The sequence below is a fragment of the Emydura macquarii genome, unplaced genomic scaffold, assembly GCF_026122565.2.
Source record: "Emydura macquarii macquarii isolate MOO-44397 ecotype Brisbane River unplaced genomic scaffold, CSIRO-AGI_Emac_v2 contig_2205, whole genome shotgun sequence".
Classification (NCBI taxonomy): domain Eukaryota; kingdom Metazoa; phylum Chordata; order Testudines; family Chelidae; genus Emydura; species Emydura macquarii.
Genome location: NW_027132342.1, coordinates 26,193,563 through 26,219,753, shown reverse-complemented (window position 1 = coordinate 26,219,753; position 26,191 = coordinate 26,193,563). Strand labels below are relative to the sequence as shown.

Genomic DNA, 26,191 nt, shown 5'->3' with positions numbered 1-26,191 from the left:
TGCAACCTGGTACACAGGGTCACAGCACCACTTGTGTTTTGGCCTGATCACCTCTCCATCATGATGGCCAGGCAACTGGGTCAAACCCTGGCATCTCTTCTCCACAGCATGTTGGGTTGCGGTACCAGAGCAGAGAGCCCCCTCAGCAGAGTAAGGAGGCAGCTGTGGAGGATGCTATATGAACTTTTTTTGTGGAGGGAGGGGTGTGTGGGGGGGGGGGGGAAAGAGCTCCTCTCCCCCAGGATTTTGGGCCCTAGGTATGTTCCTAGTTTGCCTATTCATTAATCCAGCCTTGGGCTGTTTTTTTAAAATGAGTGCCAGATTCTGACAGCACTACTCCATATAACGCAAACAACTTTTTCCTTAATACAGTACTGTTTATATGAAATTTAATACAAAATCAATCTTGCTGTTGCACTGTTACAGGATTTAAAAATAGTAAACGGTGGTTTCTTTATAATGTATGAATATATAGCGGTAGATTGCAAAAAAACAAACTGCATTTGGTAGGTCGCCTTAGTAAAAAGTTTGGAAACCATTGCCCTAAGGTCAGAAACCACATAGAGGCAGCTGGTAGTAAGCTGTGTCACACAAGGCTGCATAAATGATGTGAAACGGATCATTTCCATATGAATAAGGCCATCTGCTTTGTTTTGTTTTTGTTTAAACTCTAATGCAGTAGTCCCCAGGAGCAGGGTCCAGCCACTTCACTCTCCAGAGGACCGGAGGGGCAGCTGGGCTCTAGCTGCCCGGCTTTCTTGTCCATTTCAAATTGACAAGAATGACAGCCAACACCTGACATAAGGAACACGTCTACACTGACTCTGCCTTGCCCTAACTACACCAAAATAAGCCCTACACTTTCCGTTGAGGTGGTTTTATTATGTTGGCATAGCAGGAGAGTTGCATCGGTGGGAGGAGCATTTCAGTGTGGACAACTCCACTGTTTTGTCAACCAAAGCCAACTTTTGTCGACAAAACTCTATAGTGTAGATCAGCCCTGAGAAAGAGTCTTTTCCCCCAAAACAATGTAACCTATGCCAGAGGACAAAGCAAGAATTTTATCTGAACATTGTACGGCACAATGCATAAAAGCTCATTTGTATACAATGCAATCAGTAGAAGAGGTTTTTTCCTGACAAGACACTGGAAGAGGAGCAGGAAGTCAGTTTTAAGCACAAGTAGACAAAAAAAGAACTCCATTTGTAGTTATGACCATTTATTTAAGTTACTGGTATAGCATGCTAAGACTCTGGTATGTGATTGGGCAAGGAGACCCTGGTGCTCTCTATGGGCATGATCCAAGGCCCACTGAGGTCATCATTAACTTCTATGGGTTTTGGATTATGCCCTGTGTGACTTAATGATTGACGTAACAGCCACTCAAGATACTTGATTGTCAGCCCAATCACTAATTAGTCAACAGAGGAACTACTGCAGAGAGGAAAGGGAGATAGGAGGTAACATAGGAGATACAAGGCAAATAAAATTAAACCTACAAATGATGGCAAACCAGACTGTTAAACAAAACAAAATCAGGAAAAAAGGTTCAGATGTCTTGGGAATTATCAAATCACTGTTATTGAACATGCACTGTGCATTTGTTACAATAGCCATATTACAAATGTATTTATGACCAGTCAGCTCTTTTGAAGTCACTCTCCTGAGGTTCATCTTGAGCTGAAGTTTAAAAGATGTGAAGGCAGACAGAACAAGCTTGAAGAGTGAAGATAAACGTGGGAAGAGTTAAATAGATAAGAGAATGTGGTGAGTGTGTCTATGTTCAGGACTACTGGTCCACTGAGTATGAAATTAATTAACATTGTGTATTTGTACCAAGAGCCTAGAATTGGTGCATTTTTAATATAATTAAATACATAGAAAATAAAAAAAGACTAATTAAAAAAAAAAAAATGAAACTTCATTCCAAAAATGCAAGTCATTCACTACAGGGATAGTTTTTCTGACAAGAAGAGAAGTACAAGAATTACAGTGAAGTTAATTGAATGCACTTGCCTGCTTTCTTCTAAAACTAATCTGTTCACTACTAAAGAGAAAAACAGGCCCAACTTTCATAACATAAATCATCATTGTTAAAGTTAACTTATGTATGCATATTAGGCACTCAGTGATCAGCAGCACAGGAGTACCTACATGCGATTATATTTAAATAATCCACAATACAATCACAGATTTTTATACCTATACCAGAACATAACACTGCTAAAAACTCCTCCTTCACTGAATTGTTCAAAGGCAGTCAACCTAGCTGTCACTGGCAATGTATTCTGTTTGAAGCAATGCAGCAACATTAACATTAATTTTTAAGAATCATACATTATATTTAAAATCACTTCTCAAATAAAATACATTGAACTGTACTAATACTGCATTTAAAAAACCTAATTCACTTTTTAAAATGAGATATTTACTCAACTGAAGAGTACCATTTGTGACACAAGATAGAAGTTTCACATGCTATGTGACTGAAGCATATAAATATTGCTGTGTGTGTGTGTGTGTGTGTGTGTGTGTGTGTGTGTGTGTGTGTGTGTGTGTGTGTGTGTGTGTGTGTGTGTGTGTGTGTGTGAGAGAGAGAGAGAGAGAGAGAGAGAGAGAAAGATAAAAGGTAGGTTGACATGCAGTTTCTTAACAGGACTATTTTTTCCTTTCAAAGGAGTAAATAAATAAATAACAATGGCCCAGATGCACAAACTTCTTCATGCAGCGCTGTTTGCAGAATCCAGTCTTATGTTGTTATATGTATCTAGCCCAACTGTAGTTTTCTTGTATTTCCTTTCATTGTGCACACAAAAGATCCCTTCATTTCCCTACTTTGAGATGAAGGCACATTTTATTGTCACCAGAATGCGGGTTATACAATGATACCCATTTCTATTACAGATTGCCTCAGGTGTCATTATCCAGTAGGCTCCTGAGGCAGCTCAGTTACTCCAGTAAGTTTTAATTACTTACAAATACTTCATTCTTCAGTTACTGTCTGGTAAGACATTCCTAACTTAAATGCATGAATAGGTTTGCTTTCTTTAAACTGTTATACTCTTGCCTGCACTTTGTAGCAATGTCTGAGCTACTCTGGAGTAAGGAAAAAAAAATCCTTTGACACCATTTCCTCAGCTAGTTAAGCAACTGTGGAACTTGAAATAGCACTGACCCTATATGAATCACCTGTGATCAACACATACACTTCTCTCCCAGAAAGACCTTTTACCACAATGACTTGCATCCCTCTTGTCAGAGTGTTGCAAGTGCAAGGCAATGACAAGTGATACCCACAACCCCGTATTAGCCTGGGAAACAAGAGAAATAATGTGGACCCAAATTCAGATCCATCTTAACCACATGCTGAACTTTCACTGAACTGCTGGCCTGAGCCCACGTGGGCTTCAGATTTCTGTAAAGTTGTAGTTCATTTAAAATGTGTGAAGTTAACGTTCCACTATTCAGAAAAGCATAGATCAGACAGCTTTTTCACTGCACAGGGAGAGACAGACATTGTTTAAGCAAGATGTGGTGGAAAAGAGATCAAAAGAATGCAATTAAAAAAAAAACTATTTAAAAAGAGACGACAACTGCATAATTTAATGCTGGTCCTGGCATCTTTTTACTTGGGCTCCACTCATATGTTCACCTTGGTTTGTAATCACATACTTCTTGTAACACAAACATGCCACCAGCAGAAACACCTTTCAGCTAATGCACAATTCTGGCTTATGAACAAATCCAAATAGCTTAAATATCAGTTTGGTGTCAGGAAATTTTCTGCATTTGGAGACTCTTCAAGGCACACGCACAAAAACTTTCATGTTCTAGAAAGGGCCAGGCTGCTATAACATGGCAAACTGTAAGTATGGTTGCACGGAACAGTTGTGATAGATCTTGCAAACACATATTTAATGTAAAAGGGCAACAAATATACTTCATTATGAAGCATCACTGATCTTGCTAAGACAATACATGTTGATTGTGCTATTTTTCAAATATATGAATTACCACATTAGTCTTAGAAAGCTGACAAGTAATTCTATGTCAATTTCATGACTAGTACAATAATGCATAGGTCTTTAATAGCATAAGATACTTAATTTTTACAACACAGTCAATTATCTGACTGGGATGTTTGCAGTATCCTAATGCAGAGGATGGACTAGATAGCCCACCAGTGCTCTCTTCCAGACCAAATTATTCCATTAGCATCTCTTTATAATCTAGCTACAGCTGTAATTCATTATTAATTGTCTCGAAAAGATCTATCACCATAATTCAGCAATTCTAAAGCACTCCAGAAGTTGAGAGAGCTGTACTGGCATCCTCACCTCACATCTGGCAGATAGGTAAATATCACTATTTACTTTTTACAGATAGAGAAACCGAGGCAGAGATGTTCAGTGTCCACACAGTAAAACAGTGTCAGATCTAAGATCAGAGCTCAGGAGTGCCTCACTCCCAGCCTTGTGTTTAGTTCTGTACACCATATTTGTTGTCCAGATCTATGATGATTGCTTCTTTCTAGTATTTGACTGCAATTTAGTTTATATTGTGAAGTCAGTCTAATCTTAGAAATCTAAAGAGAATAAAGTATTTTTACAGTGTAAATGTGCTATGAGAATAGCAACAAACTAACTCAGAGTTCCCAAACTGGTGAGCGTGGCCCCAATTTTAGCCCAATGAGAGAGTGCACAGTGGGGGAGATAAAGCTACATGAGCTCAGATCAACACTTCTCCACTATGAATGTGCTTGTGGTTCTGGGTAATGCAGTGGGTGGCTCTTGGAACGGCACCTGCCTTCTCTTTCTGCTCCAGCAATGGCCCCTAATGCAAATGGACATAGGAGGAGCTCATGGGTATGCAGCTACTGGCTCAGGCAGCAACCCACAGGTCCAAGCATCTCTCCTCTGTTCCCAGCAGTCAGCTAAGTTGCAAGAGCATATGCATCTGGCCTCAAGTGCAACCAAGTAAATGCCCCCATCGCAAGTAGTCTGTAGCCTTTTGTTGATTGGGAGTCACAAACAGAGACAGCCAGAAAGGTGGGGGGGAGGGAGGGGAAGAGAGAAGAGAGACAGACCAGAGGCAGAAAAGGACAAGAGAGAATACGGACAGAAGAAATGGCAGCTATCAAACGAGGGCATGGCTGATGGGGACATAAAAGATGGCACCTATCAGCCAATTTCTCACAGAAGGGAAACTCCACCAGAAAGTGGTTGGGGGCCACGGAGCTAGCCTATGCTGAATTAGAGAGCTCAAACCAAATCTCATATACTGAGAGTATGCATTTATGCATCACACATGTATGAGAAGCAGATATTTCCCTATCTATGGTCTAAGTTTTCAGCCGATTCAACTAGCTTCTACCACTTGCACATGCAGTTACTGCAGCTCTGTAGTTCAGTGCCTAAATACCCAATCTGCAAACAAAATCAGTGGCCACTTTTTGAAAATTTGTTCCAGTATGTAACCTGTCAAACACTAACATTTCAAGATCCCTCTTCACACACACATATTAAGGAGCTGGAAGATGAAAACATGAGACACCTTGAATTTTTCCTGTTGTGTACGACAGCAGTTCTCAGCTGGGGATCCATGAGCCCTGGCGTCCCATGGAGCTGGAGCTAGAGCTGGAGCTCAGAGCCCCAAGCCCCCTCGCCGGGTCCTGGAATTTTTATAGCATGTTGGTGGGGGGGGCAGGAGAGGGGACTCAGTTTTTTTTTTTTTTGTTTGTTTTTTTTGTTTTTTTTTTTTAAAAGAACCCCAGGTGTATGAGACAGGCCAAGCAACTGGTGATATTGAGACCCAATTTTCAGAAGGTAGATGGCTCAGCACTTTCTAAAAATCAGGCGCTCATTTGTGATGTCTGAAGCAGGGCCCCCAAAGAATGAAACACCTAAAATCACTTATGACAATCTTGCTCCTGCAGAATAATCTGTTACAACCTTGTGCAAATCTTAAAGGAAGACTAGGGTCATGAACATTAATTCACTTCAGCTTAGTGAATGTTCAAATTACCGATGGAATGTGCAAGCCCTGCTTAGCTAGCATTCTCTCAATTCAACATCCATCAAGCTCACAGCAGGTCACTTGCTATATCTGCCATAAAAAAATGCTGATTTAATGTCTGCTAATGGCCCCGTTTTCTTTTTACCAGTTCCTAGCCATTATAACTCACCAGTAGCAAATGGTTTATTTGTATTACAGTAGCAGCAAAGGCCTCACTCAGCCCCTGTCGTGCAAGGCATTGTACAAGTACCCAGGAAGATACACTCCCTAGCTTACCTAACCCATTAGACTGGCATATGGGTAAAGACTACCAAGAAGTTACTAACCCAGAGACTCTAGCAGACAAAACACTGACAACAATTCAACCAATGAAAGACCCTGTTCACTGTTTAATTTTGTTCACTCTACAACCCATAAGGCTAAATGAGGTCGTGAGAGCCAGAGGGCAATGGTGAGGGGTCACATCTCTATATCTACCTCAGTACTGTGGAGGGAGCCATTTGGCCTGTGCAAGGTGTAATACTCCCTGGATACTGGAGTGTAGGGAAGGGTGCTGGCTCCTGCCCTGCTCATGCTGACAAATGCAAAGAATATGCTATCAAAAAGACCACGGAGACAGGACTACAGTTAAATGGGTCATTCATCTCAGAACACCACCATTGACTCAACACATTTTGGCAAACTTCGCTGTGCAAAAATTCTGAAGGCCAGTATCTTATAGCAAACACATTGCTTAGATTAATTCATGGCACTATATAAATGCCCCTAAACCAAAACATTTTCTATATGATCAAACATTCTGTCTTAAGTAGTATTGTCTGCTCTTCTCATGAAATGAAAAAGAAAAAAAACAGCCTTCAGATGGGTTCTCTGAGTGCTTGGAGGAGTTGTTTCAGCTAAAGCAATTTGGTTAATTTAATCAAAATGCAAGCAAAATCAGACTCAGTTATTTATAGCCAGCCTGCACCTATATCCCCTTTCTCAATTACCTTAACTTTCACTTCAAGTACTCTTAAAAATGATTGTGTAAAATGGCATCTTCTCAATCAGATCTGCACCCTGTGTGTATTCAGCGTTATACTTGTTGACTTCAGTGACAAAAATAAGATTTTACTGCTTTTTACTCCTGTTGATGCTGCAGAGTCGATGTTGCGAAGACTGAGTGAACTAAATACTACACCAATCTGTACACCATCAACAGAATTGCTTACTCAACTCCAAATAGCTGCAGCTGAAGAAACACACAGGGCCTCACTTGGCCAGCAGAACCTATATTACAGGTGCTGAAGCACAGGGTGGAAAGGGCCAGGCTTCACTTTGAGAGCCCAGCTGAACTGCTTGGCTGCACTCAGTAAGCTAAACAAGAAAGACGAAAATTACTGGGATACAATAAAAGAGGAATCCCACGACGACAGTGTTACAAAGCTGCTTTCAGCGTAGAACCTCACTTTCATAATTGTCTTTTAAGGACTTGGCATCGTTCTGGTGGATATTCAGATTCCTTGGGAGTACTGTTCCATTTAAACACAATACTGGGTTTCCATAAACTCTGCCAATAGGGATAGTGATTTTCTTTTTAATAAAAATAAAAAAAAATATGTTTCCCAGACAGTCCTGGCTGCACTGATGAAGCTTTTCCAGACTAAACTGTCTATTATTATTTATATTACAGGAGCACTTAAGAGATCCCATTGAAATCACAGCCCCATTGTGATAGGTGGCGCACACAGTACCAGCCTCAAAGAGCTTATGATCTAAACAGATAAGACAGACAAACACAGGCAAACAGAACTCAAGTGATTTGCTTAAGGTCACACAACACAGATCAATGTCAGAGGACAGACTAGATCCCAGGCTTCTTAACTCTCTGGTCAGCGTAGTCTCCGCTAGATTACACTGTCTCTATGTTCTGTTATTTGTCCCTGAGTCAACAAACCCCCCCATTCATTTGATAACATTCTGCTATGCAGTTTATTTTTCAGCTAACAACTAATTAAAAACTGACAACTTTGCTATTTAAACACTATCTGTTCATAGTGCCTTATGCCCAATTTTTTCAAACAGGTATTTAAAATTCTTGGTGCCTGTCCTAAGTACAATGTTGATTGTAAATTATAAACTGGCCATTACTATCTGACATGGTCTTATTAAAGTTCAAGCCCTAACAGAATCGGAAAACAATTATTCAAAAAATATAACAGAAAAAATCAACAGGTGGTTTAGTAATATTTTTCTTTCCTGTGTTAGAGAGGATGTCTGTTTCACAGGCACAGAAAAAAAACGTATCCTTGTTTCCAATCTGGCAGAATATGCTGCACAAGAGACTCATTTGGGTAAAAGGAGAAATGTTGAATATGTAGAACTGCCTCTCCTTCCTGGGGAAAAACTACTCAGGAGAGATAGAGTTAGGAAAACTGAAAATCAGCAGTACATGACAAAAAACATGATTTCTTATTCTTTATCAGTACACTCTTGTGATGTAAAAAAAGTATGTACTCAACTCAGTAGTTCTGTTTATACAATCCATTACCAGTACTTTTTCTGTATGTCTGACACGTTAGACAGCAAAATTAGGTGCCAATTAAAGCCAAACTCCTCCTCATTTGCTATTTCTATCATCTTCTACAGTAGCTAACAGAATACCTGCTTATTGTGTCACTAGCCTGCAAGATCATGGATTTGATACCAAAGCACCAAATATACATGAATAAGTATTACTTTGCACTTTTCCATTACTGGCCATTTGTATTGTATCCATTCCCAAAACAGTTGGGAATGTAAAATGCATGCCTGTAAAGAGTTATAGCTCAAAACATACAGTACTATAGTGATAACTGCAGTACAAAAGTCTAGATTTAAATAAATTATCTAAGAATCATATAAAGTATTTTTACATACATTGTATATATTCAAGATGGTAAAAAACCAATAATTATTTTACAGTTTTTTGGTTCAAAATTATTCATACTAGTACTCATGGAGAAAGAATTATTCTTGTCAAACAACCAGATAGTTCATTAACAAGTAAGGAGCTATAGTAAAACAATTAGGAGCATATTCTAACATTTAATCCAAAACCCTACTAGTTTAAATGGAAATTTTGCACGAGCATCTAGGGCAGTGTTTCTCAACCTGGGGGTTGTGACAGTTTTAGAGGGGTCGCAAGTGCAGAACTGGTATTGGGGGTGGCAAGAAAGGCAATTGCCTGGAGCCACAGGGGCGCCATGAAACTAAGTTACATGCCTCAGCCCCATGGGGGTGGGACTCAGGCTTCAGGGGTACAGTAGTTTGGAAAGGTTAAGAACCACTGATCTAAGGAGAAAACCACCACACAGCACATTTACTCACTATATTTGTTAGGAAAAAATTCCAGCAATTTGGAGGGTTTTTTTTAATACTGTGGCCTAATTAGGTTTACTCAGTTGATTTAAATGAGGAAACATTAAGGAAAACAAAGTTCACTACAATACTTTGTAAATGTTGAACTTTAAGAGAACAAAGACCATAAGAAAAAATTTTACTAGATACTTACAATGTGCAAGAGCTTTAGCACATCCACAAATCTGTTAGAAAAGCAACAAAAAGCAAATAATTACATCTGAACTGCAGAATTAAAATAAACTGAATAAGTATTTTGAGTTTAGCATTAACACCTACACTTTCTCCGAGCTCATGATCTCCTTCACAATATGGTAAACTTTCGTTTTCTTTCCAGTTGCTTTACTCTGCAGATAAAATTACATGTTATACTGTGTACCCACAAACAAATAGCAAAGATCAACTTCAAGCCAAATTTCCTACAAAAAATATTACTTTATTACTGCTCCAAAGTCTATTGGTATTCTGAGATTAATTATTGCAAAATTGAATTTAGAATATAATTGGACAGAATGACGGGTACATTTAATCTATAAATAAGCACTGTCTTCCCTGTCTAGAAACTCTGGAAAGCTTCAGAGCCCATACTGAAAGTGATAGCTATCAGCTATTGAAACAAGTGGAGTGTGGATAATACTCTATATTCATATTCATCAATTTAATTAGCTCATTTGTGAATATTGTATATAAATTTGTAGTAAACTCAAATGTTTTAGTAACATGTTTTAGGAACATTTGTCAATATATGAACATAGATTTTCTTAATTTTTTCATGCTGCTTCTAATAAAGACAAAAATGTTACAGGAAATAGTATTACTTTGAAAAGAAAAAAAGTTAACTATTGACAATCTGCCTTACTAAATCTAAAAGAATAAATTAAAATTAACTACAGTCAGACTTCTTTAGCTAGTAAAGTCTACTGTATAGAAGAAATGTAATTTTAGTAAATGAAGATTTCACTCCTGAACTCTCCTCCCTCTTCTCTCTCCCCCCCCCCCCCCGCGCACACAAATAAATACACACACCCCCTCAACGTGACATGATAGCACACGGTCTGAATTATAATGGTGCTCTGTTTAAACCAATCACAGTAGAAGGTTAATTCTCATTTTTCCAAAACCAAAAATGAGAGAATTCTCACAATTGAGCCCCCACCCCGAGCTGTCTCATCTGATTTTTTAATCCTTGAAATGTTATGGCAGTGGTCCCCAAACTGTGGGGCATGCCCCTCTAAGGGGGCGTGGAGGAACATTCGCAGGGTGCGGAGTGGGTCAGTGTGCAGGGATGTCAGCGGGGGGAAGCTCTGTCCCCAACCCTGTTCATCCCCCAAGCCCAGCTCCACTTCCCAGACCCAGTTCTGCCTTCAGCCCAAATTCCACTGCTGAGCAAACCTTGATTGTGCAGTAATGGAGGGGTGGCAAAGACCGATTCCATTAATGGGATGGGGAACAGTATGACTGGAAAAGCTTGTGCACCATTATGTTGTTATGAGATCACTCAAGAAAAGTGCTAAATAAGTGTAAAATAATGAATCCCCAGTTTTATTAGTGAAAGGAAAAAAAGACAGGAATATGAATATTTAAGCTACTGGCTAATAAAATGGAATGTAGAATTATTTGCATTACAACACAATTGTGCTGGATGCTGTACAAACATGTACAAAGGACACCAGAGAATTTGCAATCTGAGGCCCAGGCCCTGCATGCTGGTCCCAAATAAGACAGAAATGATCATCCCTGGGCTAGATTTGTGATGAGTTCCAATTAAGTCAATGGAGCTCCATGTGGGCAGAAGGATCCACCTACACAGAGCAGCTTGCAGGATCAGGGCCAAAGCTTAATACCAAATATGGTACATCAAACAAATGAGGACAAGATGACAGGCATGCAAAGATTGTTTTGCACAGTCTAATTGTGTGTACAGTTTGTCTGCTGCCTTTTTTTAAAGATATCTCTATAGTAGCAGTCCTACCTTGCCACCTGCCTAGTGTTATCAGCTGGCACGATGTCTATTATCTATTTAGGTTTTCAATTACAATGGGGAGTCAAAGGAAAGGAGAGATAAAATGAAAATAAATTATAGATAAGCCGGTATGTAACACAGAACAAACAGTAAAGCTGACGTTCTGGTGATATCGTATGCAGTACAATAGTAAAAGAGCAGGCACTGAATAATTTACCTTAAAAATTTTAGATGTTTTTATTAAACTGCTGCATACTTATTAATGAAAGGTTCCTTGCTTCATTTCCTATTTAAAAAAGGTGATCGTAATGCAGAAGGTAATCCCATACAATTTTATTTCTATCAGTATTATAGGATGTTACATCAATTAAAGTGACATTTCATATTGTTTGCTGATTTCTAGGAATTTCAGAAGCCATACACTGTATATTTGTTCTTCTGATGTCCCAAGGTACTATCCAGTTCAATCCAAACAAAGGTAAGGACTGGTAACAAAGGAAAGGTAACAAAGATATCAGGCTACAGGTCTACAAATCTAAAGTTAAATTCTGAATGTTGGATCAATGTATGGTTACCCAACTAGATACAACAACAGTAATATGTTGAACTTAGTCAGTGCCATTTATCCAATGATCGCAAAGTGCTTTATAAATGCATAGACAGAGTTTGAATATTTAATTTGGGGAGGCAAGCGGCAGGGAGGTTAGGGCGTCCCATGAGGGGAGCATGACTGCTCCCCATCAGTGGCAGCACTCTGCAGGGGGGCAGGCAGGGGTTATCTGCAGGTCCGTTTCCCGCTCTCCCCCACTCCCCATGGGGCTGGTGGGTGTGGCGGCAGTGGCGTACCGAGGGGCCATGCCCTCAGGCGCTGGCCTGGGTGGGGGAGCGCCTTGGGCAGGGGGCTCTGCCAGCCAGGGGAGCAGTGGCTTACTGAGGGAGGGGGCCATGCCCCTAGGCGCCAGCCTGGGTGGGGCGCTGGCCAGGCCCTCCTCCTCGGAACCACCTCCCCCACTGACATCCCCGGTGGCCACGCCAACCCAGCCCCAGCCTCGACTAGGGAGCCAAGGGCCGGGTCAGTGTGCAGGGATGTCAGAGGGGGGAAGCTCCGAGGAGAGGGGCCCACCCAGGCCAGCGCCCGGGGGCATGGCCCCCTCCCCCTCAGTATGCCACTGAGGCCGAGACATCTGGTTGGGGTGGGGGGGAGGGGGGAGCAGTGCCGGGCAGCGTGGAACACGGGGGTTTAAAAAACCATCATACATTTGGGGGGGCATTGCCCCCCCATGGTCCCCATCAAACCCTACCAAAGTATAAATGTCGGTATCATCCCTGTTTTACAGATGGGAAACTTGAGGCACAGAGAAGCAACTAGCTCAAGGTCACAATGGAAATGAGAGTCAAGCTGCGAACAGAATCCAGGAGGCCTGACTCTCAGTAGATCGTCTCCCTCCAGTGCCTACTGGCATCAGCAGCATTGCTAGACCATTGCTTAGTAAGTACTAATGCTGCAAGCTTTGGTCTAGATTTTTAGTTCTCCAGCAAACAGCATATAAATTATTGAGATCTGGAAATCAAATTGTAGTTTCTACCACACTCAGGTAGGCCTGAGTATTTAGTACTACTTTGAAACAAGACAATTTCAGCAACAAAATCCTAGCTCTTCCATTCATATCAATTAGGTTTGTATTTGGCAGAGCCCCCATATTAGCTTAGATTAGAAATAATCATTAAAACCAACCAAATTCAGGACATTCATATTCATACAAGGATATGGTTCACATCCTTCTCTCTCTTTTTATGGAGAGCATAGCTAACACTATGGGAATAAACTTACAAGCAGTCTGATTTTGCAAGACGGTAACTTTCAACACTGTATAACTGACAGTTGCAAACTCATTTAAAAGTAACAATTACACAATAGCAAAATACTAATGCAAAATAAGCATGAGCTGAGATATTGCCCCTTTGTTTTTTCCAATACCGTTTGGAAGATTTTTCTCAGATCAGCTAGCACTGGAAATGCCACATTGCATTTGTTCAGTCAGAAGACAGTCATTTGGAAGGCAGGACAATTTGCAGCATAGATTTCAAATTTTGGGCCTTGAGTTCCCTCAGTTTTCAGGTGGTAAAAAGGTAAAAACTGAGATTTTTTTTCTCAGCAGGTGTTTACTATACCCACTGTAATGGATGAGAAACATCCTTAGACTGAATATGCTTGCTAAGAAAAACAAAACCACCTAACAGCTGATTACCAATGCAGAGATTATTTCATTTTCCTCTGCAGCGGCAGAAACTGTTAGCAAGTTTCAAGCAAGGAGCAGATTGTTGGTAAAGTTAATCTCCAGCTGTCACAGTCCACGTGCCACAGGCCAGCTGAGCAAGTTAAAAAACAGATGGTTCACCACCAGTTCCGAGGTACATAAAGGCAAGAGCATGTTCTATGAAACACGAGATGTTTCATGAGCGGAGCAGCACTGCCCTAACTGTGTGTGTCTAGGAATGTCCTTCTTAATCTTGAGAGAAAGATATTTACATTGAGGTGTTAGCCGATACACCCACACACAATTTGGTTAGTTCCACAGGAACAGCCTGTGCTGCTGATTCACCCCCTCCCCTCCCACACCTCCGAACTTGTTCATCAAGAGAACAGTTGATTCATTAAGATCAGGGTTCAGAGCACTAGCAGATAAGTATGAGGAAATTCAAAGCTGTCACACAAACATGCACCATGTTGAACATGAGCCCTTCTTTCTGGCAATGGCAAATCCTAAACCTAGTTCTCCTTGGCAGGCAAGTGTCTGAAATAATATTCTACCACAGAGCAAAAAGATACTTGCCCTGGAAGGAGATGAAGAAGCAGCAATCCCAGCAGGTCTGAAGGAAAGCAGAGACCAGACTCTACAGCCACACAGATTTCAGGGATGCTGGGAAGCTAACAAATATCTCTAATGCTTATAAAAAAAATTACAAAGGAAGCCCCTGGGAAATGTGATGGAATCCCAGATCATCAACTGATTCAAAAAGGCTGTTTTATTACTCAGTCATCCTTTGCTTGAAGGAGGGTTGGGAAAAGGAAATCATATGGGGAGTGCCTTCCAAAGAAAAGCCATCCAGCACAGACAGCAGTGAAGAGAGAACCAGACCCTAGGCATCATGGCTAAAGTATCTCCAGGGCACTTGGGGCAAAACAAGTCTGCTATGATGGGCCATAAAGAAGGATCTTGTGGAGAGCACACAAAGGAACACTATCTCCTCATCACTCTGAAGGCACGGAACTGAGTTGCTTAAATGGGTAATGTGCCAGCTAGGCAACCAGAACTAGCAGAGAGAAGACAAAAACCACCACCACCCTTTAATAGGTACCTCTGCATTTGATGGAGTAGATACAATCAGGAAAGCCCAATAGTGTGGGCCAGACCAGTAACTTTTAAATCCAAGAAACAGGAATCCTACACTATTCCCAACACAGGGCAAGGGTTGGGCCCCAGGTCTACCCTGGCCATTGGAAAGGAGCAGCTGCACACTGGTTAAGAGGCAGGGTCTCATGCACTTCAGTTCTATAAAGCTAAATTTGTGGAGTATACCCAAGACAGTTTACTGATTTGAAAGGTTTGTGTCTCAGCTTCAAGAGTGCTGTTCTGCTGAAAGAGAAGTTGTTACTGAAAAGTAGCCTTTCCTTTCCTTCATCAACACTTGGCTGGAACAATCCTATATCACAATAGTTTCATCTGCCCATGTCCCTATAATCACTGAGATGGCATTGGGAAGGGCCTCAGCAAGTCTAGTGACCTGTTTTCCTGTCGGCTTCTCCAATCCTGGCCATCAGTTTCCAATGTTCTTCAGTTCACCTTGCAGAAAGCATGAATCTCTGGGATGCAAAGGTCCAGAGCATGAGATTGAGAGCTTTAGTGAATATGCAGACAAAGCAGTCAAGTTTGACTGTTTCGCACTTTACTTCAGTTTGTAGAACTCTACATACACATGGGTGGTGTGTAGGACTACAGCTCCATAACTCTTTAAGATGTTAAGAATGAACTGATGGATTGAGCAGTGCACACTCTATGACTATTTCTAAACAAAGGTTCTTCGCATCAAGGACATTTGCAAATCCACAGCAAGTATAAAGCTTTACCAAAAAAAAGTACTGTTATCAGAGTGCAAAAAGCATCTGAAAAATGATGGCTTACATTTATACAACATTACATCTCTTATGCAGATATTCCCCAAATGCCCTTTACAAACTAGATGGGAAACTATAAAATACTGACGAGGCAAAGCTTTAAAAATCAAAATACACCTGTTTATCTTCTTGAAGATCAAGCTCCCCTTTGCTAGAATCAGAATTTGTGTCATCTTCCTCATCAGAACTGTTCATAATCTCTTCATCTGATTGAACCTCTCCCATCACCGCACTGGGATCACTATGGTGATCTTTTGATGGCCTACAAGAAAAAAAAAAACCAAAACACATAGTTGGTTTATATTAGCATAACTTTTCATTTTTATTTGAAAAACTATCCATCACAACAACTGAGCTAACTGTTACTAGAAGTGCCGAGAGCCCTGACAAGATAGAGCAGGATTTTCCATAGAAGACCTACGAGTCTGGAATGCTGTATCTATACTGGTATTTACACAATGTTCATTGCCATAGCAGCTGAGTGCCATACAAGTTAAACAGTCAAAAGGATTTTATGTTCTCTTCACCACCCCCCCTCAGATGGCAAAGTTGATCTTCGTCATCCTCCCCGGCAAAGCCTGAAATTTTCCCCCCTTGCTATTATGTGTGTATATATAAGAAAAATATTTATTTCATATGCCAGAGGATAAAGGGAGACTGTTGTTTTTGTTTTGTTCTGCTCTCTGTCATGGCACTGGGGCTCGTTCTGGACATAATGCTCACTTTGACAATCTTGGTTTTGGGTTTGGTTTTGTTTTAAATAAAGGCACCCAAACACATTTGGGTATTGGACACCCATAAAAGTTCAGGCTTGCTTATCAAGGCATGTGCTAGTTAAATAGCTACATTAGGTTGACATTAATGCTTCGGGTGGTCAGTTCAATACATACCCACTTTTCTAAAAAGAGGCTGTAGAATGTACATTTTTGAGATCCATAAAATGAAAATGAAAAACGAAAACAAAAACAAGTCAGTTCAATACATACCCACTTTTCTTAAAAGGGGCTGTAGGATGACAGGCCTATTCAGACAGCTGTCAAAACTATCAAATATAATCAGGCTCTGTAACTGTAGACTCAGAAGTCTCCGTTTTCATTAACTTTAGCCATATTTGTAACTTGCAAAGATTTATTGCAACAAGCATGTGTGCTGACCCTGTGAACAACCCTCCTCCTCTAATAAACCTTGACATCTTCAGTAAAGGTCTTAAGAAAATTCAATAGCAGCAAAAGCAAACAGAATATTGTAAAATTATGAAGTAGCCTCTTACAAGAAGAAGAACATGGAGAGCAGAGGCTAAAATGCTCTGATGAACTCATACAGGAACATATTAATTTATTATAGCCTGAGGGGAGAGAGTTATAAAGCCATAGCAACATCTTCAACTATAGAGCTAATAATTTCAAATTACACCAAATCAATACCTAGTTCATGGGATCAGCTTTCAAAGCCAGCAAGGTACTGAATATCCTCCTTTCCCATTTACTCCAAAGGATGTGGGCAAAGAGTAGTTACTTACTGTACAGTATCTGTGGTTCTTCAAGATGTAATAGTCAGCGTGGATCCCACTGTAGATATGCACGTGCCTCATGCGAGTGACACCGGATGTTTCTGTACAGCAGTGTCCATTGGGGCATGCATGCACTCTGTCCCTCTCATAAGAGGGCATGGGGAGGCACGACCTTCCCTCATAGCCCTCACCATTCAAAGCCCATGCTGGTGAAGATTCCAAAAAGCGGGGATGGAGGATGAGTCCTGGGATCCACACTGATATCATCTCTACGAGCCACACTAACCATAGGGTAAGTAACCATTCTTTCTTTTTCGAGTATGTCCATGTAGGTCCCACCATCCCAGTGTTGGTGGCTGGCCAGCAGCATCCCTCAGGACAGTGGCAGTGAATGCCAGCTGAATCAGTCAAACAATGACTAAAGTACTGCTCTCCTGAACTTGGCATCTACCCTGGCAGCAGGTTCAAGGACATGATATTCCATGGAAGCCAGTGGGTTACTCCATGTCGCAGCCTTGCAGATCCCAGAAACCAGGACGTTTCGGAATCAGGCGAGAGATGCTGTAGTGAGTGTGGTTTGATGTCTGAAAGGAGAGGATCACCAGCCAACTGGCAGCATTGCATGCATCCACTTGGAGAGTCTCTGAGATGAGATGCCCTGGCCAGAAGGGGCTACAAAGAAACCGTGAGACAGCAAAAATGGCTTTGTCCTATTCAGGTAATAAATAAAGCTCTGAATACTGTGTAGTTTCTTCCCTCCCAGCGACAAATCAATCTTGAGCTTGGAGAGACAGGATGATGGAGGCAAGCGTTACCATACTGAACCTGGGAACAGTATGTATTTGTTCAGTCTCCTCAGGTCTAGGATAGGACAAAGATCTCTTTTCTTCTACAGAATGAGGAAATATCAGGAGATGCCGCCTCTTTCCCTGAACTCTGTTGGAACCTCCTCTATAGCTCCTAAATGAAGCAATGATTGCAGCAGGCACTCCTGAGAACAGGTGCATGTAGGTGGTAACGAGTAGAAGTGGATGGGAGAGCTGAGGCAATGATCATCCTGTTACAACAGATCATGCCTGGTGGAATGGAGGGAGGTGGATTCTGAAAGTAGTGCTCATTCTCTGGATTTGATGTGGCTCCCAACCTTGCTGTCAAGTTCACTGGCATGCTGTAGGAATGTGGTGCATTGATGAGGAAGAGAAAAGGTAGTGCCCTCTCCTGTGTCCTAGCCTTTCCTGGCCTGGTATTCAGGATGCCTGAGCTGGTAAGACATCGTCCATGGCCTCTATTGGGATTGAGAGCAGTAAGGCTTGTGCTACAGCACTGAGATGTAAATCCCTAGAAAGCATAAGGAGTCTCTCTGTGAGTGCAGAGTGCTGTCTGTCTGTCTGCTAAATAGCTCCTTGCCTTCAAAGTGCAAGTCTTCAATAGTGGCCTGTTCCTTGCTTGTGATTCCAATGCTTGGAGCCATGATGCTCTGCATATCACCACCATGGTGGCCAGAGACTTTGCCATGGTGTTGGAGGCATACATTGCCATGTGTAGTGCCACCCTGGCCACCAGCTGACCTTCAATAATTATCTTTTAGCTCCTCTCTGCTGTCTTGCACGAGCTTTGTAAGGAAGGGTGTCACTTTGTCCCATGTTAGAAAGTCATACTTGGCCAGCATGGCTTGGCAGTTAGCCATAGGCAGCTACAGAGAGGCTGAAGAATGTGTCTTTCTTTCAAAGAGGTCGAGCTGTTTTGGATCTTTGTCTTTGGGGGTAACTCTTATTCTGCTTCAATTTTTCCTGTCCTGCTGACATGACTAGGGAGCCTGGATTATGGTGAATATTTACACATCCTCACAGAAAGGCAAAACGAGCATCTGCTAGGTACATATGACTCTCCTAGACAGAGCTAGTACCTATTGTGCCCATCTTTTAAAAGGACTAGTCCATTACAGGACGGTCAAGGCTTGAAGCCCACAAGTTTTGAGTCCACCATGCTAAGGAACTCTGTATGGAGGTGTGTATAGCCATCGATACTTGATCCAGAGGGTTTGAAAAGATCACACCAGTGCTCAGAAACTTGAAGATTTAGGCTTTTCCACAGCAGAGTCTAGGACAACAGAATGTTATACACTTCTGAAATAAAAGCCATGTGCACAGGTAAGTCAAATGCTATTTCTATTGTTCACACTTCTTAAAACCTTCTCTCTCATCCCAGCTCAAATGGTATCTTGGGGATTATTGTATTAACTTTATTGATGTTCCATGTATCATTGTGAGCTAGAGGAACTCCCTGGGGCAGAGTTCCCAGAGCACCTGCAGGAACTTAAAACAGTTGGGGGAAGGGGAGAGGAAGGGATTGCTGCAGTTCTTGGAACTGTAAACAGCTCCAGAGAAGTACCACCTCCTGAGACAGTTTGTATATACAAGTTCAGATCTCAGAGGTCCAAGGAGACAAAGAAAGGGCTTTTAGTTTGAAAGGCTGAGTTTAACCTGGCAGAAAGGCCTTATCTTTGATGCAAAAAACGGATGACCTTTTGTGCAGAGGATACCCAACTTTGCTGAAGGGTTAGAAGACCCTGAACCTGTCAGGGTCTCCATAGGACTGATGAGGAGCTGTTGGTAAAGCATTTAGATCCTTTTATTGATTTATATGTTTTTTTTCTGTATGCTTTTGTCCACAAGTAAATGAAAGAAGAGTGTGGTTACATTACTAATAACCGCTGTCATTCATGGTCATAGCACTTGGAGAGAAACAAAAGAGCAGGGGCTGGACATTAGTCATACCTGCCAAGAAAAGCAACATGAATTGCAGAGAAGTTATAGGTTAAACCTAAAGGGAAGGGAGAGAGATGTGGATCCCTTCCCAGAGAAAGGCGAGAGTTAGAGGCTTGAGTGGGTATTCCTGAAACAGACTACAGAGGGGATTAAAGGTGCAGTTACCCCAAAACTGTGACAAACAGCATACCTATAGCTCTTTAGAACAGATAACAAGGAATTGTTTCACTCTTATGCCAAAAACAAGAGGCAATACACTATTTTCATAAGAGCCTGGTCTAAAAACCTCCCATATTTCTACTAATGATACCATATGCCCTACATGTGGTATAATTCTGTCAAATTGGCAAACCTGTACTAAAAATATTGTGCTCTACTTGGATGGGATTTTCAAAGCTGCATTTGAGGTTTTGAGGCTTGACATCCCCCTAAGCAGTTTTGAAAATTTCAGTCCTTATTTTTTTTACTGTAATTTATCCAAAATCCTCAATATCCAAGCTACAGTATGTGATGGAGATAATTGCTTGACTTTATGTAAAATGTAATTTGAACTAATCAGCTTGTACCAAAGGTAGAGAAAAAGAATGACAGAAGATAAATTATGTTTTATAGCAAATGAGATTGCAATCTTTTAAACATAGGTTTCTGAAATTCTGTGATCACAAGCCTGCCCAAGTCGCTACTGGACATGTTGAAGAGGTAGGAATCTTTCACATTTTGGAAAGACTGCCAACTTCAGCATCGTGGTACACTTATTCTAGATTTTGCCTTTGGATAAAGGTTTGTCTGGATACTTCATGAATGTGAGAAAGATAATGGCCATAAAATTTATAACAAGATTTACACCAAATAAAAAACAAAAAGCAGTTTAAGTTGTATAATAGGAAACAAACATTTTTTTGTCATCAGCTAGTATTTTGGAACATACTTCAGACTGCAGATGGATCTCAACTTCTTGAGTGTATAGGAAATTCAAGAGTATCTGTTATAGTTCTAAAAGTCTCTTTGAGATCATCGGGACCCAGCCGAATACTCCAGCAGTTTCTCTTATGGTCATTTTATTTATAAACAAAAAAGTGAACCATCCCAGCTGCCATAGTGTCTCAGACTCAGAGTAATTCCTGTTCATCTTTACATCATGCTATCCCTATTTCCTCAGCTCAGTGGGTCACTGCGCAACCCCTCGTATGCTTTTACCTCAGTAGTTTAACATTGTGATACTTCTCTACAGATTAATAATGAAAATTAATACTCATTTAGCAACTTTTGTAGACAAATATCTTGAGTGTTCATGGACCTAATGCAAGCCCACTCAGAATGAAAATACTCCTATGGGCTTTATATATCAGCCCCCAAAGAGAGATTGAAGATTTCAGTATATGGATTTAATGGATTTGGTAAATTAATCACATTTTAAAGACAGTCCTATACAAATAAGCTTTTTAATGAAATTTGAGTACATCTTCATTTAGAGAATTACTCTCTCCTTTGTAATGCCTCAATCTTTCTATCATGGCCACTTCAGTTTCTCTGCCCATGTGCCATAGATTTCTACTCTTTCTACCCTCTTATCCTCTTTTTTAAAACTCTGCCATCATACATTAATTCTCCCTACTAACCCAATTTTCTATCAAAGCACTCTTCATATAGTAGCTATTGTGTTCTATTTTAAGCACCCACTCAGACATCTCTATCCTACTCTCTCCCAAAATATCCATCCTGATCTTGTTTCCTCTTTGTCAGATATTCTTTGCTCACAGCCCCAACATTAATAAGCTTTTTGCTAAGAGAAACTTCTGCATTATCAGTCATGTGAAACACCTCATTGCTAACTCACCACACTGTCCCTTGAGTAAGAATATCCTGTCATATCATGTGAGCAAGCTATCTATAGATAGATGTGGTTAAACTTTTTATTTATTTACATAAATTTAAGAATGTTAATTTGCCTGATAATGTAGCATTTCCTATTGCTTGCTGAGTAAGATACCAATAAAGCAACCTAAAACATTATATATGTCACATTAAAAAAAATGGAAGGGAAGACCGATATCATGGCAATTCTTTGTAAATTAGGACAAAGCAATTCTGGCAAGAAACATACTGCTTGTCAGTATGAATCTCTTGTGAACTTCTAAACTTTAAGTCTGACCATAAACAAGGTATCTCAAAATGTTATGGTTAAAATGGCAAATGTTTTTAACATAAGTTTTTTTCCCTGTGAAGTACATACATGTTAACTCCAACACGGTTACAACTTTTTAACCACTGTGTACACAGGCTAATCTAAAACTTTTGTTTATTTAATATTTTATTAAATAATCATATCTACAGTTGGCTTAGCATTAAAAAAAGACTTATTTGCACTGGCAATTGAAACATCTATAATTATACACAAAAATTACGGTAAAGAACTTCCGGCTTCAACCCTGGCTCTGGGCTGCAGCATGCTAAGTTGTTCTGTGGGGATGGTGCCATGCTCAGTCCAGTCACATGTAGGTGCTGTGAAAGAATGAAGGAATGCTCAGGGAGAGCAGAATCTTCAGAGATTTTAGCTGTTAAACTCTAGAAAGTCTGTGCTGAGCATGTGCCAACTGTGATTTTTCAAAGGCTTATAACTTGGCCAAATTTGGATGGATTTTTATGGGGACTGGCAAAAGACACATCCCTGACACAAAGGCCACCCTCTATCACATTTCAGTTCCCTCCTTCAAAGTGTAGGGGCAATACAGTTCTCCAAATAAAAGGTCACCAGAACTTTCTTAACATTGAAAAACAATGTTATTTTCCTGAGCCTTGTTCTGCGAAACAGCTAAATCATTTTGGCTGAAATTAAATATCAACCTGGGGCATACATCCAACATGGAAAATTTCAGCCCTAATAGCAAAGTTATAAGCAAGTGAAAATGGGTCCTCTAATGGAAAGTGTTGGACAACCTTAATAATAGGCAGGACTACCAACCCTGCCTTTAATTTGTATTAAAACAGAACTGAGAGGTGCCAACCAAGATCAGGGCCTCACTTTTAGGCACTATTAAGCTAAGCACTACACAATCACAGTGCGAGACAGTCCCTGCCCCAAAGAGCCTGTGATCTAAACAAACAAAAAGGCAAGAGAGTAGAAGTATTAACAGTTCCATTTAAGCAGTGGGGAACTGAAGCACAGAGAAACTAAATGACTTGCCCCAGGCTACATAAAAGTCAGAGCAGAGCTGGGAAGTAAACCCTAATGTCCTAAGTTCTAGTTTAGTGCCTTAAACATCCTGCCTCTCCTAGAATTCAGGGTTGGTTTCTTTCCCCCTATTACACTCCTGCCCCTTCCCCCCACCCAGTGTCCATGCTTAAGACTCCTCAGTTCTATAAACTCTCCTCATACCCACACCAGCCTGCAGCACCTTCTGGAGAAGGGCCAACTGCACCATGCTTTGGACAGAACGTTGAGATAGTTAATCCTACCTTACTGCTTCATTTTAAGTTTTTTTCCCACATTGCTTGTCCCCAGACATCCTATGCCTCCATTGACAGATATCTGAAAAAGGTTACTTGGCCCAGGATTGAAAATAAAGAGAAAGAGTCCTCAAAGAAAAGTTAAGCAAAATATACATACAGCTGCATTGACACAGCTATAAGCTCTGCTCTGCCTTTAAAAATAAAAAAAAAGTAAGCATTGACATATTTTCAGCCTCACATCACAATGAGGACTTTGGTCTCAGTTCCCAACTCATTCAGATTCAGTCTATCACTCTCTAAGTCAGAGAGATGACAGCAAGTCTTGTCCCAGGTCAGTCTATCTGGTCTCTTCTGCTGTGTAGATTGTCTGCATTTTAGAGTTTCACCATTAAGAACTCTCATTAGTAAGTTGGACATTAACTTAACTGTTAACTCCCACATAATTAACTCTACAGTATTTCTAAAATACAACATATTTGATTAAATTTGTAATAGCCTACTCCTTGATACATTACTTTTTATAATTTCTTTCTAATTTGTACTTGTGTATTTCAGAACGCCTTTTCCAAAAATTATTTTGAAATTAGGTAAAGGGTTGACAAATACACATACCTTACACACAAATTCAGCTAAGGATTTCATATGATTTACTGGTTACACTTTTGCAATTTTTAGAAAGGTTTGTCCACACCTGTTGTACTTTTGAGAAAATAGCCTCTTTTGGAGCAGAGTCTTGTAGCATGTTAATAGTTTCTTGCCCTTCTCTTGACTTGTGAGATGACATACAACATATAGAGAGTATTAAACTGCTTAAAATTTATAATCACAACTAAAGTTCATATCAAAGGGTCAATGCACCAGATAGCACAGCCTAATATATTTCAGCTCAAATGTTACTTTTAGTATTGTAACATTTCAGAATCACCATTGGCATATATATCACTTTTTCTTTTAAATTTATTAGGATTCCCAATCTCAACGTTCACCCATATTTTTATTATGCATATGACTTATTCACATAGATCATCACTATCAATTTAGTTGAAAACGATCTTGTTGGTTTTTATGAAGTCCTAAGGGTACACTGAGTCTGTGGGGAAGAAATCCCTTACATCTTTGTCACAATCCCTCTCATTAGTCACGCTGACAAAAGCTGTGACCAAGGCAATATGCCTCACTGGCAAAATTTGGGATTTTCCTAAAACAGGATTTGGCTGTAGCCTTTAGAATGTCTCTCAAATTGAAAAGCTATTCAAGGGCTAGATTAAAAAAAATCAGTTCTCTTGGATCTAACATTTGAGGCTCCAGCTAACAGAACCTCTACTGCTGGGGTCCCTAAACTACAGCCCGTGGGCCGCATCCAGCCCACCGACACCTGCTCCCTCCTCCCAGCTTCACCTCTCTGCCACGTGGGCCTAGCGACGCCCTGGTCGGAGCCACATTGCTCCTGGCCCAAGCAGCTCCGCACAGCAGCTGCGTCCCCCTCCCATCCCCGCCCCTTTCCCCCCGCCCCCTCCCATGTGACGTGGGTCCAGCCACTCCGGCCCACCATAAGAGCAAGACTGAGGGATGTGGCCCTCGCAGCTGAAAGTTTGGGGACCTCTGCTCTATTGTAAAGTAAACAATTCAGAAGCAATTATCTGATTTAGAAGTTCTGGAAGTCAGAATTAAAACTCTCTGGAGTCCTAACAGGGATAGTGACACAGTAACTAGAAAAACAAACTTTAAACAAAAATTATTCAAAATCTAATAAGAAGATGGCAGGTTTAAAATTAGTCCTATTTTGGTACCATTTATTTTACATTTCATTTGATCTTATCATAATTTTCTTATTTTACACTTTTACATAACACACTTTTAAATCTTAGTCTGCTTCTAGGATAATTTACTGCAGTTTCTTAGAAACAAGGGAAACAAATTTCTATCAAAAGGCAAAATGCAGGCGGTCAAATATACCTGACAGAAGACATTTGCCAAATGTGATACAAAACACTCACTGAGATCACAAAGATCCATAGGGAAAGCCCGGGGAGCTCAAGGAGTAATGGAAGCAGGCGAATGAAGATCATATGATTAATAAAAGGGAAGGCATTAGGTCCTTTGGCTTAATTTGTTCTTCTGAAAAGTTACCTTTTGCTGTTTGCTTTATCAATACCTCAATCTCCAGATGCATTTTACAGCATTCCAAAATTACCAGCTGTTTCCTTTTGCAAATCAGACTGGAAGGCATGGTCTGAGGGAATTTTAGATTATTCCAGATGCATGCGGATTCTGACATGACACTTCAAATACACCACTGAATTTCTCAGATTCTCCCACTGATGCCTGTTTAGTTCACAGTTCTAGCAGTTGCTGAAATTTGTTTCTCATGGTCCTTTCCCTGCCCCCACATTTGTCTTTAAGACATGCCTGTTATACAAAAAAGATTACATGAGAACGGGTACATGATACAGCATGATTTAGAAACCTTAGTTATTTCTAAAATACCTGTCATCTCTAAGCATCAATGGTGGATGCACAGAAAGAAGGAGCTCACCTTTCCTCTCCAGATAAAACTGATAATGTTTGAGGTCCTAGTGGGGGCTGCTGTAGCTGTTTGATGTTCTAGGAACTCTGCCTGAACCAGAAATCAGTCATGTTACTGGAGACAAGCTACGTAGACTGTCTTCACTGCCAAAAAAGGCACATTTTTTCACAGCAGGATAACTAAAATGCATCGTCTCCTCCATAGGCAGTGCTAGCCCATTGGGGGTCCTAAGCAGGAACATCCCCCCCCCCCCCGTGTCAACACACACACAAAAGGGAATAGGGAGCCCCTTGGAGCTGCTTGGGGCCTTAAGCAATTGCTTAGGCTTTGTGAACACAAGCATTTTTGTCAGCAAAACTTTTGTCAGTCAAGGGTGTGAAAAAACCACCCCGACTGACATATG

General features: G+C 40.7%; 1 protein-coding gene across 1 annotated transcript in view; it reads right to left on the bottom strand.

The window, feature by feature from the left end:
- Positions 1-26,191, bottom strand: part of FGD6 (FYVE, RhoGEF and PH domain containing 6) — a 103,211-nt gene that overhangs the window by 51,264 nt on the left and 25,756 nt on the right. The window contains exons 3-5 of the mRNA XM_067559791.1: positions 15,651-15,795; positions 9,673-9,740; positions 9,548-9,578 (exon numbers count right to left, since the gene is read on the bottom strand). Coding sequence (XP_067415892.1) covers positions 9,548-9,578; positions 9,673-9,740; positions 15,651-15,795 — 244 coding nt within the window. The remainder of the gene's footprint in view (positions 1-9,547; positions 9,579-9,672; positions 9,741-15,650; positions 15,796-26,191) is intronic.